Source organism: Gordionus sp. m RMFG-2023, chromosome 5 (genome assembly GCF_954871325.1).
Source record: "Gordionus sp. m RMFG-2023 chromosome 5, tfGorSpeb1-WG-v2, whole genome shotgun sequence".
Taxonomy (NCBI): domain Eukaryota; kingdom Metazoa; phylum Nematomorpha; class Gordioida; order Chordodea; family Parachordodidae; genus Gordionus; species Gordionus sp. m RMFG-2023.
The window spans coordinates 10,635,720-10,655,775 of NC_088779.1; the positions used below are offsets into that span (position 1 = coordinate 10,635,720).

The 20,056-nt window shown below is 25.1% G+C and overlaps 2 protein-coding genes across 4 annotated transcripts in view; one reads left to right on the top strand and one right to left on the bottom strand.

Annotated features, from left to right (window-relative positions):
• The window catches only part of LOC135929693 (large ribosomal subunit protein bL17m-like), a 43,828-nt gene that overhangs the window by 13,048 nt on the left and 10,724 nt on the right, over window positions 1-20,056 (top strand). The window lies entirely within an intron of this gene.
• LOC135929692 (nucleolar protein 10-like) lies at window positions 8,637-18,704 on the bottom strand. The gene is made up of 14 exons (XM_065466394.1): window positions 18,618-18,704; window positions 18,432-18,576; window positions 18,169-18,284; window positions 16,086-16,222; window positions 15,661-15,726; window positions 15,218-15,488; window positions 12,999-13,278; window positions 12,627-12,797; window positions 11,528-11,818; window positions 11,195-11,283; window positions 10,484-10,669; window positions 10,077-10,390; window positions 9,539-9,650; window positions 8,637-8,798 (listed from the first exon to the last, which is right to left on the bottom strand). Exons 1-14 carry the CDS (start codon window positions 18,681-18,683, stop codon window positions 8,685-8,687), a joined length of 2,358 nt encoding a protein of 785 aa, XP_065322466.1. The 5' UTR covers window positions 18,684-18,704; the 3' UTR covers window positions 8,637-8,684.

The following is a 20,056-nucleotide window of genomic DNA, read 5'->3' on the forward strand; positions in this document are numbered from 1 at the left end:
TGTGTCCTGAAAAATAAATTTAATAGTATCAATAAAAATACTAATCACAACATTTACAGTTTTACTTATGTCAAAATTAACTTGTTTAATTTTTTTTGTGAATTTAATATATTATTTAGTATCTTAGTTAGACAGCACTTAAAATACGAAGAAATAAATATATTGTAATTTATTTTTAAATAGTATTGACCAAAATCAATATTATTAGCTTTAAATTAAAAAAAAATATGTATGAATTTTAATGCCTATAGGGACCTATTAAAGTTTACAAAAAATCAGTAATCTGGGAGGCCCTGCCTGATTGTTTATGTATTAATTGTCCAGCCTGGCCCATTATAAAAAAAATTAAATTTTCCCGACCCGCGGGCCAGGCTAGGATATGCGGGCTGGAATTTGCAGATCTCTAATTAATATTAGGAGGAAACATAAAATCAATAATACATTTCCTCTCCCAAGTTATCATATATTCTTAATAGTTAAATTTTTATTTTCTTTCAATGATATAATTAAATAAATGATTGTTTAATTAATTTTTTACTTTTTGATTTACCTTAATTTCACTTCTGGGAGCTCTTTCTGGTTATTTTTCAGATTAATATTTCTATTAAAAAACAATATTAAATTGAAGAAATAATGAAAATTATTATTAACTTTTTAAAACAGTAAGTGTGCATATTATTACAAAATAATTTTGATAAAATGATTATTTATAACACGGCTATACAATTTTTTTTTATATAAAGGATTTGTATTATCTTGTAGAATTTTCAGAGTGGTTGGTTAAGATTAGTGAATTTATGAGCTAGAGTGGTTCCATTATTTGCAACAAAAATATTTTTTTAAAAACCAATTACATTTTATCTATAATATAAAGTCATTTTGATAAATAATAAACTTAAAAATGGATTATTTGAAATTATTATATTTCAAAAACTAACTTTTATAATATCATTCATGTTTAAAAACTATTTATCCCCATATAATAACAAATTATATCAAACTATACTTTATACTATGAATATACTGCTATATGTTTTATATATAATTGAGATTTTTATATTTTTTGATAAAATATTGTATATATACTATTAATATTTATTTCGGTTTAGTATGCCATCAGTGTTTTTTTAACATTATTTTTTTTATTAAAACTATCCTATTTTTTAAGTTAAATATTAATAATACATAAAATAAATATATAAAAATTTGAAAAAGTAAAGTCATCATGATTAATATCCCCTTTCCCTTAATTTTGATAATGTAAACTATACCCTTAAAATTTGTATAAACTATGTATCAATCTGTTAATAAAAAATATTAAATGTTAAAAATAACAAATATCGAATGATAAGGTTTTAATTTGCAACACATATCCATAAAATTAAAATCGAATAGTTGTAAATCTAGTATAATTTTTATATTTTGAATTAATTTTATTTAGCAACACTAATTAAAACAGATGACCCACTATTTTATGGCAAAAAAATATTAAATACGCCTGGTGATTTTGCTCATAAATAGCAGAAAGATTTGGACATCTATTAACGATATTTTGAGGCTTGCTTAGTATTATTTTGGCCAAATCTTAAATTAAAATTGGAGAAATCAAGTCGTTTAACAGCAACTCTAAGGTCCTTTTAATCATTTATTCATTTATTTGTATGGGATCTAAAGATGCATTTTAAAAACTATGAATTATATAATTTCTTAGAAAATATCCAAGATATTGCCCACTTATTGCATATTACTTAAATGAACTTTCCTCGTGGTATCGAAAATCGAACCATATTCACGTTCTATAAGATTATTGCATGTTCTCTTTAAAAGAACGAATTCTCTTTTGAGATATCTAAAAATATGTCTCGAGTATATATTTTTTTATTTTACCTAAATATATATTCTCTTTGAAAAAAAAATAAATTGAATAAACTCTTAATATTTCTAGTTCTCTCATTCCTTGATGTATTTGTTTAAAAATTAAATTGAAGTTATTGATATGTTAAAAACCATCGTTGAAATAAATTGTTAACAGAAAGAAAAAATTAAAATTTTATTCAATATTCCAAACAAATATTAAAAATGTAAAATTTAGGAAGATACAATGATGGCGTGTTGATAATTATGTATCAATACACGTTGCATTATTTTTTTAAATATTTAGTAAGAACATCTACAATAATTATAAAATTTATTTAAAAATTAAAAATAGAGTTGGTGTAACTTAGAATAATCTATAGAATATTTGCAGTTATTGAATGCTCAATTTTGTCACCTAATCTTTCATTACAAATAAAATTAGTTGTATTTTCACAAAAAATTTTTTATAGCACGTTCTCTTTTCATACATCATAAAAAGCCAACATAGAAAGAATACTTTTCTTAGTCGCAATTTTATTAAAACTAAAAAATTTTTAATCGCCTCATACATAAATTTCTATATATTTTTTTCAAAAATATACCAAATAAATTACGAATAAAAATAAAGTGAAAATATGAAATATATTTTTATAAGTCACAATAATAAATTCTGTTTATTTGTTTTATTATTTAATAATTATTGATAAAAAGATTTCCATTACAGACCTAATAGATTTACTTAGGGAAAGGATGTTTCATTATAAAAAAAATTTGAATTGCCAAGGTTATAAAAAAATTAAGCCGAATATTTAAAATAAATTAAGCTATCCTTAAAAATTAAACAAAAATAAATATATTTGTAAAATTCCCAAAATGGACCAGGGAAAATTTCCCGGGAAAAGGAAAAAATTATGCACTTAGGAAAAACAATAATTTTGTAAATTTAGCTTGAAAATCTTTAAATTTGCAATATAAATATCACTTGTGGAATAATAATAAAATTGGCATTTAATGATATATAACATCAAAATCTTTATCAATTATGGACTCTTATTTTGACTCCTGCCTAATATAACTACATTCTATTTTTATGATTGGACATTTTATATATAAGGATTCAAGGTATTTTCTTTTCAAATAATTTTAAAAAGGTGGTAGTAAAACTTTATATTTTAATGGCCTTTAATTTATAATTTTATATTATCTGTTTTTATATTGTTTTGCGGCTCACTGCTAAAAGGTATCCGATTATTTTCCCATAACTCTTATAGAATAAAAAAACAATGTTTAAATATTTTGGTAAATTCCTTACATCTATATTTTTAAGCCTTTCAATCTTTTATAGATAATGTAACCTCGTTCTCCTATTAATATATTTCAATAAAGATTTATTATTATCATATTAATAATTAGTATGAATTCTATACTACGAAATTGTCTAAAACATTATTAGAAGCAACTCCATTACATCAGAAGATTAGCCCTAGTCGTAGATATTTATCACAGTCTTTAGAGTAAAATGTTGTATCTCTCTCTTTATCTAGATACACATTTATAAAGCGTATATTATCAGGATACTATTCTAGAGTTAACTGTATCTTTTTATAACTTCCAAAATATATTTTGAAATAATTTTATCTTATGTTTTTTTATATTATAAATAATAATAATATTTGATTAATATGTCCGAGTTTATTTCATTACAAAAACAAACCAGACAAACTTTATGCGATGAATCATGACAAAATTGTAGATTTTATATTATAATTTATTTCATTTATATTAATTTAAAAAATATGTATCTTTTAGATTAAATCTCTGAAAAAGGTGTGACTAAAAAAAATTCAAGTAATATTTTGTTTAAATGTATAATCGAAATTTTCCGATTCAACTGTATCTATACATGGGTCATTAAGCCCTGCGACTAAATTTATTTATTTTTTAAAATATTTTTTTTATAGATATGGATGGTATGTGTTTAAATTTTTATAATCAAAAATTTATCCTATTCTAAATTTTTTCCATATTGAAATTGAAAATAAAAAAATAAAAAAACAAAAAATTATAACTATAATAATAATAATATAAGTGAGAAACATTTTTGTGGCCACCCCTTTTAATATATGAAAACAAAAAACATTTGAAGCTAAACTATTTTTCAGAGAATTTCTTATTTTTTAAACTCCCATCTCTATCTTATGAGCAATTAGGATCCTATTAAGATAATGGAGCCCCCCATTCCCCAACTTCTTTTAACCTCTACTCACTTTATTTGAATTAAGCACTTCTACCATGAGGAGATCCTCAGGTGAAGTATTTCCATGATTAAAATAAAGGAATAGGAGTGTAAAATGTAAAGAGAGCATATAAAGTATGATAATTTCTGTTTTGTTTTTAATTTCTTTTTTTTGGCCAATTTGGATTTGAATTTCTAGCTTTTTTCTAGCTGCTTGCATGATTTAATTATTCCTAAACTAAATAATGCAAAAAATTAAATATTAAACAAAAGACGAAGATATCTGAAATTTTCTCGAAAGAATGTTTTTTTATCCTCTGCATCTAAAATTATATAATTACTTAGATTAGAGAATTATGAACTTTTAATTAAATTAAATATAAAATGTTTTTAAAAAAAAAATATATGACAATATAAAGGAAAAAGCCGCATGGCAACCTTTTGTATAGGATAGATGATATCATTACCAAAATAAAAATTAAAACTAGCCAATGAGTAAAATTATTGTCACTAATTCTTGTTTGAACAATATTGTATAAACATTATATAAATTTTAACTTTTTTTTAAAAATTATAATTGAAAAAATATATATGAATTTTTAGTTTCAATAGCTTCACTATTTTAATGAGTTAGAATTAACTTCAAAGTTTGAAAATTTTTGAAAAGAATTTTTTTTTGGAGATTGCTCGAGAATTAAATTTCCAACCCAGAAGGGTGTTTTGGGGGTTCATTAACCTTAAACTGAATTAAACCCGCCAAACAATTCCCGAATTTGAGCCTAAATTTTTTTATAAAAACAATTTCTAAGGATTTGAAGGTTGCCTAAATCTCTATTGATTAAAAATTGAGACCAGTTAAAGGAATAGCAGAACCAAACATTGTATTTTACATCATTTTTGTTTTGCTTTATATTAATATCTCTTTACACTCATCAAGCTAGACAAATACTATATAGATATTTGAGAAATAAATAATTTTTAGTTATAGGAGAAGAGATTTGGTAGTTCCACGCCATGTACAACCTATTCTTAAAGTCAACCATGCCAATGAGATCTAGAAATGAGTTCTGACATAAAATTTTATCTAATATATAAATTTATTTTTTCGAAATTAAGAATATCTTGATGTTAAATCTCTTGGATTAAGTTTATAACCTTCGAATTCCAAAAATTCACTTAATATCTTAAAAAACTAAAGTTAAATATAAATAATTTATAGATAAGTAACACATAGTCCAATTATTGTTTAGAAACAAAATTTCCATAGTCGATTTTTCTCGATTAGGGTGTGGCAAAATTTTTACATTATATTTGAAATCAAGAAAATTTTTCATAAATCGTAAATTTTAATTAAAAATTTTTAATTGTGCAAAAATATATTCCAATCCAAATTTGAATTCCCAAGACGACTGATAATACATTGTAAATAATGTTTAAGCTTTTTCTTACAAAACATGTGAAACTATATGATAGTATTAATTTAAAAAATCAATTCATTTTCTGGATATATATTGCTAACAGATTTACTAAGCTGGAGGTAAATAATCGTTTTAAAATGTTAAATAAAAAGTTCGATTAATAGAAAAAGTATAATTAATCTAAAATGGCCACCAAATATGAAATATGTTTGTTAATTTAACCCTAAATCAAATATCGAATTTTGAAATGATACATAGTAAAGTTTAGGATGGTACTTTTAAAATGTTATCTTAAGTGATATACACTTTGAAGTTTAGAATGACATTCTTACAACGTAAAATGTCAATTAGTATTAGAAGGCAATTCATCAACAAAACTAAAGCGACTTTTAAAAAAATTGCCAATTCTGGATAAACTTCTCTTCTACCCCCCCCCCCCCCAACTCTATTAAAAGATATTATAATTTCCGCTATAACCCATCACTTAAGTAAGGTATCCATTTACAATCACAACTTAATTTACTCAATGCTGGATCAAATTAAAATAAGGCTCATAATGCAATTATTCGATTTCTTGCTTTCGTGTTATTTTATGTTTTGTATATATTTATTTTATGAATAAAATTTCAAACTACTAAATCGGTATGATATATATTATTTTATTAGTGATAACTTAGTATTAAGCTTCTTTAAAAAACCTTACCTTTAACATAAAAGATTTTCTAATTTTTTTAAATATTCTTTCAAATCGTAGATTTTTTTTGAGGTTTTGTTTCATTAATTTTTGGGAACAAAACATCCAGGCATGTAATGCCTTTGCCAAAATTTACGTAAAATGGGATGCCGATATCATCTCTATAAAAGATTGCAAAAATTATTGAAAATAATGAATATCTTGTTAACTACATTATATTATAGATAGTAAATTTTTGATAGATCTTTGGCTACTTAATTTTATTGCATTTAAAAGGGAGAAATAACCCCTTAGCCTCTATTAATATTTTAAAAAAAGGTTGTATACAATATAGGAAATAAATGAATGTGTTATATTAATATTTACAATAATAAAAGAGTTAAAAATTATCTAAATTAATGAATGATTTGTAAAGATCACGTAATATATAATGTTAACAAGTCAAATTCTAGAAAAATAAAACAAAAATTTCAATCTAAACTATTGACATGGAGATATGTAATATAATTATTACAATTTTCGTACAATCAAATATAACCTTAATTTATCTTTATTTACACGATCCCTTCTCGCAATGTGCCTTTTACCCTTTTATATCCGCAGTCACTCACTATCATAAGAGGGGCGTAGTGTTTAAAAATTATAGATCTATAAAAATTACTAAATTTTTCATGTGTGAAATAATTTTGGAGTTGTTTTAATATTTATTAAGCTAGCATGATATTTACTAAATAGGAAGAAACGCAAGACTTTAAAATAACGGGAATTTGCTAACTTCATAAAAAATTTGCCATGCCAATAATTAAGATGACAAAAAAATAAGAAAAATTAGGAACTATATTGAAATTCATATTTATAAAAACACATATTCTTACCTGTTTTCCCGGACCAATACCTGAATATCAGCAACTTGGCAACTTTGCTATATAACTTCTTCCTTTTCATGGGATATAGTCTTCACCTACCTACATCCATTCTCGTGCATTATTTTTTATCTTTGCCTTTCAACATTCTCCCTAAACCGTTCTTCTTATTATCATAATTATAGCCAGTACATCAATTTCCTTTTACCAATTCTGCTTCATGAAAACACATGGCACATTCACTTGATCTTTATCATATCCAATTTTGCTTAACACCTTAACCATTTCTGACTCTCGAATAAAATTATCGTAGGAAATTTCTTCCATACGCATCGCATCCTTGCCATCCATTCATTCTGCTCTCAACTAGTCTAAGTAACAAAATTTATACACTTTTCCCAAGGCAACTCCATTACCGATAATTTAAAATCCTGATAACTTCACACGTTGCGAGCTTTTAAATTGAAGGTAGCTCATTATTCAAATTTTTTTTAAATTGGCATAAAAGGTATTTATAATTTTGCAAAAATATTGTGGGATGGGGGGCTCCAAAGTTTTCAGACAACTTGAGCCCTATGCGCCCCTACAAAGAAACAACTGCATCACATACTAATCTAAAAAAAAATTAATACCACAAAGCATTATACCTAAGTTCTTCAAAGTGACCTGATATAGCATCCCGCTAAACGCTTTTCTCAAATATACATTCATAATTATTTATTTTATGTACAAATATCTTGCAACATTTCGCTATGTTTTTACATTACTAGTTGTACTTTTTTCTCCAATTGCCTTAACTATGTTAAGTCACGCCTCCTGGTGTAGTTGCTCTTAGTCTGAATTTACTTATCGTTTATCGGAATCCTGGAAAAACCTGCTTGTATCCAGGGCAATGACATTACCAATCATCATATTAAATGCATTATAATGTTAACACATTGAAGTTAACCATTGAAAGGCTTTTAGGTAAAATATCTTTCAATGGTATCTACTGTAACCAATTACATTGGGTACAACTGACTTCAATGTATGTAGTTTTAATAAATAAATCGCCAGCATTATCACGATAGATATTACTGAATTGTGCCAGATTATTAAAAGATTTATTTCTTGCACTTTTCTTCCGGTTCAAAATCTTTAGTCTCGACATATATCTATTTTTTCTACCACGCCTTTGAATGTAAGCGCCTTCATAATTAACCGATATTATAATACACAATCTTCTGCCTGGGATAATGTTTATACCAGGGTCTGTAAATATCAAAATTCTTAGGTTCAGTCCGGTGAGGTTTCATTTGGCCCAATCTGGAATCGCTTTCATAAATTAAGATTATCAGATTGTTAAAAATATAATTCCATTAATTAATCGTACTATAAGAAAATTATTTTCATTTTAAGCTATATTTACACTATCACTCTATTCAAGATTTAAAGGGTCACATTTGATGATTTAAAAAAGATCAATAAAAACAAAACTATCGACAAATAATTTTTTGCCCTAATAAAAGTTTCACAATTTGAGAATAATTTATACGGAACACAAGTCTTTAATATAAATTTTTTTAGTTATATAATTTCCATAATTTATAATAAACGAAGCATTTCAATATAATATATTACAGATGTTTCCTTTTAAATTTATGCTGAACAATATCTCTCACAGGTCTTCTTATACGATTTTCTTTCTTTCTTGATAAATTCTGTATGGTTTGTTTAGATTCGGATTTTTTCTTGTATAAATGTAATTTCGATTATATAATTTTTAATAGCTATATAAAAGAAAAACTTTCATGTCCCCTAAAAAATGAAAGTGGGAAATTATATGGCATAATCTTACTAAGTCGATTTAAGCATTAAAGTCTGTCCTAGTTTATCTTTTATACTGCATTTAAACCCTAACACTATTTTTTTTTGTTCTAGTCATTTAGGAAGAAATTGGTTCTAGTTATGCAAATGATTAGAGAAGGTCATGTTTGTAGATGACGTATCGAAAGTATACTATATCTTGAATGATAGGTGTTTTTCCATAAATAATTTAAAATTATTATAATATTAATAATTCAGTAAAATCTGTCAAAAGGGAAATCAGGATAAGATGGAAAATGATCAAGAAAAATTATTTCTCCTTTATAAATTTACAATTTCTTTCATTTTTTATGGCAAAAAAAATCGACAGAAATAAAGAATTTTTCTTCTTTTTATGATGTCTAATTCTATTTTCGTAATTAAAATAGACGGAAAAAAATCCTCTATTTAGAAATTTGGCCTTAAAATAATTTTACCACCTGTATATATGAAGAAGCAAATTTTTGAAGATAAAAAAATGAGTGAATGCTTATTTAAAATTTTGATCATTATTTGCTCAAAATTCCAAATTTTTATTTGGATCTTCATTTTCTCGATACTTTTTTTTATCTTAAATAAAAAAAATGTTAAACTCTGAAAAGAATATGATTATGTTTTTTTTTACCCTGTGAGAAGTTAATTTAAAGGTCATTTCTTTGTTTAAATTTTCATTCGTGAATGCTTTGACAATGGAAGAATTGCGTTTTACCGTTTCTAGACGAGTATGCAAATCCATTCTAAAAAACAATTTTAAATAAATTGTTTAAAAAAATCAATGCATTAATAATTACAACCTTTTTCTTGCAATTTTTAAAATCTAAAATAATCCATTTCATAATCCCTTTTGATATTTAATTATATATGAATTCCGATATTTAATTGTTTACGTATATGAAATTCAGATATTTAATTGTCTATGGATATGGAATTCAGATATTTAATTGTTTATGGATATGAATTCAGATTTAATTGTAAATGGATATGGAATTCAGATTAAATGTATATGGAATCCAGGTATTTAATTGTATATGGATATAGAATTCAGATATTTAAGTGTATATGGATATAGAATTCGGATATTTAATTGTATAAGGATATGGATTTCAAAATTATATGAATTATATTATTTTGATAAAAACAAACAAAAAACGATTAATACTAACTTCTCAATTACGATTTCTTTATTCGAACCAAAGCCTTCTTCCGATATTCCGAATTCGTATCCCATTTCTACATAATTTGCATTATTTTGAGTTTCTGTAGAATCCTTCACTCCCATATTTTGGGGATATTTACGATTTCCCAGATTTTTGCGTCTGTTTTGAATAGATAATTTATGATTCATTTCCGTTTCGTCGATTTCACTAGATGAAGGGCTACTTTTAGAGTTGAAAAAATAATTTTCGTCATCGGAAGAAGATAAAACTCGGTCCTTTTCGCCGAGGGAAATGTTTTGATCATTCGATTCGTCGACCTCCTAGTTCGTTAGCGTATAAATTATGTTTAAAAATTTTTTGCAGAAAAATATGGAATAAAAATATGAAAACTTCGATTAATTATTTTTAAAAACCTCACGGTCATCATTTTGCGCTCTCCTATTTTTGAGCGCTAATTTTTTCTCCATTCTATTTATTATGGGATTTATGAATTTGTATTCCTCACTGCCAGGATCTATATTGAAATTAGAGTCAGAAAATATGCCCTTGAATCGTTCATCGGTTAGGATGTCAGTAATGGTACAAGTTGATTTATTTTTCTAAGTTAAGTGCAAAATAAATAAGTTCACACTAATATTTTTAAAATAATTTCGGGCCGGGTCGGGTCTTGGAAATTTTTTTAAATATATCTAAATTTATCAATTTTATATTGAATTTTTTATGTAAAATAAAAATTTTTGATTTAATTTATTGAAACTAAACGCCATTTATAACATATGTCTTTTATTTTTAGTAATTATAAAAATTAATTTCTATATTTAAATAAATTCGGGCCAGGCCGGTAAATTTTTTAAAAATAAATTTCGAGTTCGGGCTGGGCCGGCAAAATTTTTTTGAAAAGAATTTCGGGCCGGGCTTGTAAAATTAGGCCCGATGCAGATCACTAAGACCAACCCAAAAACAAGAAAAGGAATGAGTTAATTATTGAGAGATAACTATCATCATATTAGTTGTATGTATTCAATTCACAAAATTCAATGCTATAATAAGATTCTATAACACTATTCATTGTCATATTTATATTATATTATAAGAAAAATGTTCTTATTAAAAAAACGTATTACTGGTTGCTCTGATAAATTTTCTTTTCCTCCTTTGGATGATTGCAGAAGCCGAGATAACTTTTGAGCTAATTCACTATTTACGCCATTTCCTATGTGAATTGCATTAAGTTTATAAAGAGAAGTAAACAATGTCAAAATGAAACTTTATTAATAGATATATAGCCCCACCCTATTTTATTTTAATTATATATAGAGCGATTCAATCTAAACAATTATTTTCAAAGATAATTATATCATGTCTGAGTTGGAGAATTCATAAAATCAATTTATTATACACAAAATAATTATCACTATATAACTTATTAATAAATTAGAATTCAAAACTTCATGTACCTATAATATCCTCCCTGGGTCCTAGTTTAAGCCTTTCCTTTTGGGCAACCCTCTCCGCTATAACCCTGTCTACTTTATGGCTCTTAAAGGTATTCAAACTGAAGGGATCCATAATAGCCAGGGTTTTAAAATACAGGTCAGCTTCTATAAAATAGCCGTGCATGTAAGCTCTCAGGGTTTGAGTTCCTATTAGATGAGAGAGTCCAAGCTTTTGTAATTGATCGGAAGTGACAAATTTGTAATCGTCGTATACCAAACGAGTTTGTAATGATTTATCGTCGAGATTTGAATCTAGTAAGATTTTTATAAATAGGCGAAAAATTTTTATTTATAAAGATTAAAAAAATGTTTAAAATTTCTCTCGTTATAAAGTTGTATCTCCACTCTAAAGCTTTTTTTTTTAAAAAAACCCTGCTATATGATTAATAAGGATTTGAAAAAAGCACAATATTTTATGCAAAAAAAATAACAGTGGATCTAGCAATCGTCTCACTAACAAGTTTAAAAAAAAGTAATTAATATAAATTTTAAGGTAAGAATATTCCCGAATATATTTGATTTTCATTCGCGCATTTTTAAATTTATTAAAATGATTTGTAAATTTTATTATAATGATATAAAATATGAGTTTGTAATAAAGCAAAAACACGAAGGCTAAATAGTGGAGTTAGTTAAAACTCTATAATAATCAAGGACAATATTACAAAATTTAGACATAATCTTCCCTGCTCAATGGGGTACCATAGCAAATCGATCAAAATTCGACCATTTTCGTGGACCTCTTTCAAATCGAATGAACTACATGATTATATGTTATGTCGATCTGCGCATTAATTTTTTAAGATCTAACTCAACTAGTTCCGTAGATATGGCAGGTCAAAGCTAAAAAAAATATCGTCCTTCCTAATTCGGCCCGTGAAAAATAAAAATCACAAAAAATATAAATGATAGACTTCTATTTGGTATTATTAGACAGCCCTTAAATCTCTTCCTTATAAATATTAAAATTTTTTTTAAAATCTCGGGTATTTTTTCATTTCCGGGAAAAGTAAAGGTTGATTTTTTAATATATATTTGAATTAAAAATTTTCATTAAAACCGTGATATCTTTCTCCCTCTAATTCTTCCGTCAGAGCATCAAGATAAGAGAACCATTTTGGAGCTGGTCCCAGTTTGGGAATAAAATAGGATGCTATTTGAGGCTCCTCGAGGGCTAAAAATAACATTCCACTATTCGGAACGAAGCAAACATCGTTAAGTGCTACATCGCCTTTTATATAGAAACAAAAAAATATTCTGAATTATATTATAGTACATGAAAACTTGGTGTTAAAAACATTTTGATAAGAATTGCTGTCTTTGAATAATTACTTTATGAATATTAAGCCGAATAATAATAATAATTTTAAATATTATCACTTAGCTATACTTTAAAAATAATTTTTTTTAATAGAATAGTATAGTAACATACCATTTCCGGGTTCAATACAAGTCAAATTTTTTGGATTTAATCCTTCTTCCCTTCCTTCGCAGTATTCATTAGATGTTGAATCCCATATCTTGAGACATTTAGCATCCATACTAGCAACATACTCGTTTTCGTAGTTCGTGAATTCTTCATTCATTTCTCGATTATTGTAATTGAAAATCGACGAGGAATTAGAAAGAAATTCTAATTTTTTAATGGGTAACCCGTACATATGGTCCTTAGTAAGGTAAGGGGTTTTGCAGCGCAAATCATAAAGGAGTATCTAAATAATTTAAATTTATTTGTCATTTATAAAATATTTCCAAACTTATGAAAATAATTAACGCTATTGTAAAAAAAAATGAGGGCAATTGTTGATTCAAGATCATATAAAACCACTCCTGGTTAATGAAGGGTTAAACTAAATCGAATTTTATACTCACACACGCAATTAGGGTCGATTTTAGAAAACGGCTCGATTAAGATTATAACCAAAATAACATTATGTAAGTCTAAAAAATTTTACACATAACTGGCAAAAATACATGGACATCTATTTGCCAACGATGCTTACATAATATTGTTTTAGCTAAAATCTTAATCGGGCCGTTTTGAAAAATTGACCCAAATCGGGCTTTTTAACAACACTAATTCACGTTGCTCCCAATTCTAAAGAAGATAAAATATAGGCAATTTCAGGGTTGAAAAAAAATTTACAATTAGCGTTACATTCATTTTGGAAATATAGCGAAGAGTCCCTATAACCGTTACATTTGTCTGTGTAACGTAGGGCCTATTTTTCGTTATTTTTAAAACATATTTTACGAATGTATTCAATGTTTAAGGTGAAATGCTTGAATTTATTGATTAACGGAAAAGGTATCCAATAGAAAGAGGGAATAAGAATTCTTCGTTTTTAAATCTCTTAGTTGTAATATTTTGTGGTTTCGTTTTCTATTCTTAAATCATGGCAACTATTGAAAAAGTTATTTCAGCAGAGAGATGACGATAGTTTTCTTAGAAGAAAATGAATTTAACACTATAGATTGACATATCAAAAAGAAAAAAAGAAGAGATTACTTAAAGTTTTCATTTAAAGTATTTAAAAAATAAATATACAGTATAAATATTTATTCGCTATAATGCATATTTACCTCACTATTAGAGTACTTATTTTCGTTTGCAAATTTAATTGATAGACCAAAACAGGAGACGAAAATGATATTTCATTTGAAAAATTAGTACCTTTTATCAAATGGTCAAAATGATAACTTTGGTTGTTATTATAATGAATTAGACAATCAAATTATTTACGACTGCAAATTTAATTAATAGAACCAAACAGGAGAAGTGTAGAGGTGGGCGATGGACAAACTCATATCTATCGATCATATTTTATTTTTAGCTCTTAAAGCGGTAAATTGTTTAACTTTTAATATTATTTTTTATTCGGCGTAAGCATTTAGCTTTTATTTTATAATAACTCAATTTTACTTTTTTATCATTTTTTTATATACCGGTTAAAAGCAAAATTTTTATTATCTTAAACTAATTGTTTTATTTATGTAACTTAAAACATGTTTAAATTATATTTCGATATTTATTTTTTGAATTTCGTTAAATATATTTTTTAATATAAGTATTCATTATTAATCAGATTAGACCCTCAAAAATTTTGATCCAAAAATTTATATTTAAAAAATACTTGTTTGATACTTATTTTATACTTGAAATATTTAAATAACAGAATAAATATATTTACCAAATGTATAGTAATGTAGAACTTAAATGTATAATTGCATCATGATACATATATATAATGGAAATATATGTATGAATATATGGTATTATATATTTTTATGGATTAATATTTTATAATGATTATATACGCATGTATAATGTCGAGTGGTAATATTTAACTGCCTAACATGCTTGCTCTGAAGAAAGATCTATGATATTTTTACATCCGTTTTATATTGATTGTTTTATATGTGGAATAAATGGCGTGAATGAATATGATTTGAACTAAAATATTGACGCAGTATAAATTTATTAAAAAATGGTCTAAAATTACAAGACGAAAATGATGCATCATTTCAAAAATTAGTGCCTTTCTCAAATGCTTAAAAAGATAGTTAGTGATTGAAGAGATTGAAAAATTAGATCATTTAAATTTCTTATTTTATTTTTTAAATAAAAAACTTCTAAGAAAACCATTATACCATTCCGAAATTCGTTCCAACTCCAAACTTGAGCCCATCCTTGTATCTTAACGCGGAAAACCCGGATGGAATATTTTGAAAATTCGTAATATTTTTATGGTCAGAATGAGGCATTTGGTGATCGTAAAAATTATTTTTGTAATTTGAAAGACTGCAATCAATAAGGGAAACCCTATTTTTTGCTCTAGGATCCCAGCATTCAATTGTGCCATCTATCGTGACACAGGTGAATAAACGGTGGGAAGGATTAAATTGACAAGCCGTTATTGTTCTAATATAAATCAAAATCAATAATTGTGTGAAAATAATTTTAAAAAATTGCTTTTTGTTAAAATTCTTATTTTTGCTAAATATGATCTCCATTACCAACTTATCATAAGTTATAATATATAAAGCCAGGAAAAATATTTGCTTTTGATTCATTATATAAGATAAAGTACTACCTTGCATTGGTCTGTAAAGAATTCATGAACCTTCCTTGTTGCAAATTCAGTCTAAAAATTTCTGATCTAAAATTTTAAAAAAAATTATTTTGATAGCCTTAGTAATAAACTAAAGAACTATGGCATCCTAATTTAAATTTTCTGTTTAAACACAAATTTATTTTATAAGAAGATATATTTTTTTTATAAATTTGAATCATAATACTTTGTTTTTCGTTATTTTTTTAAAAATATTTTGAATTTAAAAAAAAAAACCTTTAACAATTTAAATTTTAATTATAGTAATTCAAAAAATATTATCCAAACTTTGCCTAGGTAATAATGCAGCTATGCCATTGCTTAAGAATATTTAGATTAAGCATGGATTTTGCAAACTTAAATAATAAAATATATAGAAATATGACATTTATTTATTTTTTGTGTACCCATTTCCAACAAAATAAACTTCACAACTGATTGGATCGTAATCAAGATCTCTCCCAATTTTAGGAATTCTAGTCTTAAAGTGAAATCCATAGCTGGCATGAAACTCCACCCATCTATCTTGTTCTAAGCATATAAACTGCAATTAAATTGGATATATACTATAAAATTTATGCCATTCACACCTATCTTTTTCAGTGAATAATAATTTTTTAATCAGTTTACTTTAAAATACATGTGTTTTATTTGGATATGAAATCCATGGGGGTTGACAATCTCTGATACACCCAAAATGAGTATAAAATGTGCATCCTCTGCAAAGGAAATAATTTACTGATGGTAAGGGATCAATAAAATTTAATTTATAAATATAAAAATAAATATATATATCAATGATAAATTTAATATGAACAATATTTTGCTTTTTTTTAAATTAAGCCGCACAATTAATATATTTTCAAAATTCGTCTCACTCAAATTACATCTATAAGGAGATAGTATAAATTTAAATGTTGAAAAACATCTTTCTTGAGTAGCCGGCACTGCCAATATGATATCAGATTTGATGTGTCATTTATAATAATATTTTGGATTTAATTTTTCTCTAAGCTTTATAATTTCTAAGCTTAAAATATTTTAAAATGTTGTAAAATGACAATATACTAAAGTTTATAAAAATTATGACTGGCACTTATCAATTAAATGTGATTGATGATAATCTTTAAAATTATTCGAATATAATTGAAATCTAATAATAACTTACATATTATTTTATAAGCATAAAATTATTATGAGACTCAAACCGGTTTCGGTTCAGGTTCGGCTGAAATTTTTTTAGGTTTCGGTTAAGGTTCGATAAAAAATACCGGTTTTTAGCGGTTTAACGGTTCAGTTTGGATCCCTGGTAATTTCCAAATTTAAAAAATATGATTTGGCCAGAAATGTATTCCATGAGTATCCTTTGGACAATTTTGCCATTAACTTTTAATATATTCTTAATTTGTATTAATTTTTCTTCATAGATTTTGCAAAATATATATAAAAATTTATGGCCGTCTAAAAATTTATATAGGTAACTACATGTATTTAATTCCATTCAAATTATATTTTTTAAATTTATAAATCAACTTTAGTAGATTTAAGATTGTGATTCCAAATCCTCATGGATTTATATCTCAATAAAATATATAATCCAAATTAGAATCCATAAAGTTTTATTTAAAAATTTCAAAAAATAGGCTAGATTCAAGCTAAAAAATAATGTATATTTCAAAAATTTTCATGTAAACTAATTTTATTGAAATTTCAATTATTATATTTCAATCATAAATGTTTATAAAATTAAATATAATATTTTGAAATTTAATTAGTTAATTATCAAAGCTTTATGGGAAATGACTAAAATATGTGCCAACAAAAATTATGCTCCCCCTATCAAAGAAGCTTAATTTAAATTATATTATTACAGAATCGTATTTAACTTCATAAGATGAGTTAGAAAATGTTTTTCTTTGATTTAAAAAAAATGGCAACATAGTAAAATTTTTTAAAAATTATTTTTTTACATGACTAAACTATGTGCCCCCTATCAAAGAAGCTTAATATATAAAAAATGAATGCAGAATATATAATTTATTAAATAGAATCAAAAAATGTTAATACTAAGTTTATAAATTATTTATAACTTATTGAGATTTTAAAAAACACTTAATTTCTTCTTTTTTGACTAAATTTTTTTATAAATTTTACTATGTTGCTTTTTTTTAAATAAAAAAAACATTTTCTAACTCATCTAATGAATCTAAAGATTCTGTATTAATATAATTTAAATTAAGCATCTTTGATAGGGAGTGTGTAGTTTTTAGGGGAGCGTATTTTAGTCATGCCCGCTTTTGTTGATTAATTTATTTATTTTTTTACAATACAGTTTAATTTACATTTATTTTGTTAAGTATTTTTTAAATTTATTTAACATTAAAATTTATACAGTAATAGAAGGTAAATTAAAGAAAAATTTGAAGAGTTAATGCATGGTAAATAAAACTTTTACTTAATATTATATCAATTAATGTTATTTTTACTTACTTTAGAATAATCATCTGTTAACAAATGAATTTTGATGATTTCAGCATCAACACATCTTTCAAATTTCATAGAAAGTTGTTTTACATCATAACATCTGATTCTTGGTTTATACATACCTTATTAAAAATAAACGTATTGTTAAAAATCATATATAAATTGAACTATCTTAACATAAACTTAATAATAATAACTTGATATTATATAAAAATAAGCCTCATTTTGATATGTCGTTTTTTAATATCAAATTAACATAAAATTTAAACCAGTTGATAGTATATAATTTCCATCTTTGGTGATACATATAGAATTTGTTACAGCAGGCATTTCAAAATCTTGAATTAATTGAATTCTTTTGTCCAATTCTTCATCCTTCTTGATCATCGCTTTTTTCCTTTTTTGTGATAACCACTATATTATGAACCAATTTAAAAAATCTATATTAGTTTAACTTCTGGCAATATCTTCCCAGATGTTAAATTGTAAACTTTAACACCATTTATATCTGTCACATGCATTTGAAATATATGGAAAAAATAAAAGATACATCTGTCATCTTAAGATATGACCTGTCAGATTTGATAGCTAATAAGATCTTGTAAGAAATATCTCTTCTCTTCTCTTCTCTTCTCTTCTCTTCTCTTCTCTTCTCTTCTCTTCTCTTCTCTTCTCTTCATATTAAATCAGCTGAAGATTCAGCCAGACCCTCTTCGATTTTTTAAAATTTGTATGATGGTAATATATAAATATATTAACATATAAAATTTTATTTCCCAACTCAGCTTATTTCATGAGATATGGCCATTTAGAAACGAAATTTCCAAAATACACTATATTTAATTTAAGATACCTTAAAAATAATTATGATAAAAATATAATTTAAATAGCCCTAGAATAGCCCTTTAATATGATAATTTATTTTATTGAGAATTAATTACCAAAAATCAAAAGCAGTTATAAAATGAAAATATATATTTTTTTTTTCAAATTTTTTAATAAAGATTATACTTCCTTATTTTGTGCAAAATCTTAGACTGGGACAAACTCTGGTTTAAAAGATTTTGCACCTTAAATATTGGTCATATGACTAAATTCGTATATATTATTTATGTTTAAATATATATATTAATTTCTTCAAATTTTCAAAATTAAAAATAAACCTAAAATTTAGACATATTGTAAAAAAAAAAATAGATGGGTTGGCATTGTAAACTCTAAGTTTGGGCCTAAAATTTATAAAAAAAATAGGACCGTTGACGGCTTTAGAGTTTAAAATAATATTAATATATTTTAAAATTTTTTCAGGAACAAGTAGCCAATATTTTATGTGTATGATAGTCAACTCGATTTTGTTTAATAGCAAAACTTAGAAAAATATATAATTTCTATATCTAAAAAAAGTGGGTCGCGGATAAATAATTTTTATTTCTGGTTCGGGACATATAAAATAAATTGATTGGGATAGGGCGCCTATTTTTTATAAAAATTTGGCTTGATTTTCCCGATTCAGGTCACTAGTTGACATTATGTCGTATTTAAAAAATAAGTTTAGCTTCTATTTATTTTTTAAATTTTAGATATAATTTAGCAACTTTTTAATTCAGATCAACCATTAAATTTCTTCATTTTTATTTTAAATTTTCAGTCAAGATTGTTAATATAATCAATATTGAATCAATCAAGGGTTAATTTATATTCTTATTCTCGAAAATCATAATTTACTTTATAAAGAATATTATGTCAATTGCACATATTTTTTCAGGTTAATATGATTTAATCTGCCCTAGGCCCAGAGTTGGGCATACCGCGAATACTTGTATCTATGATACAAGATCCTTTTCTATCTTTTACTCCGTATCTTTTTGGCATTTCTAATAAGATTATAGTATCT

Bases quoted from the DNA above. Each gene is read 5' to 3' on its own strand.
- LOC135929692 (XM_065466394.1), bottom strand. From the start codon at position 18,683: ATGCATGTGACAGATATAAATGGTGTTAAAGTTTACAATTTAACATCT. The intron at 11,284-11,527 runs GTACATGAAGTT...CAATTCACATAG, and splicing joins ACCCAGGGAGGATATTATAG to GAAATGGCGTAAATAGTGAA. The intron at 10,391-10,483 runs GTTTTTAAAAAT...CTAACGAACTAG, and splicing joins CGCAAAATGATGACCGTGAG to GAGGTCGACGAATCGAATGA.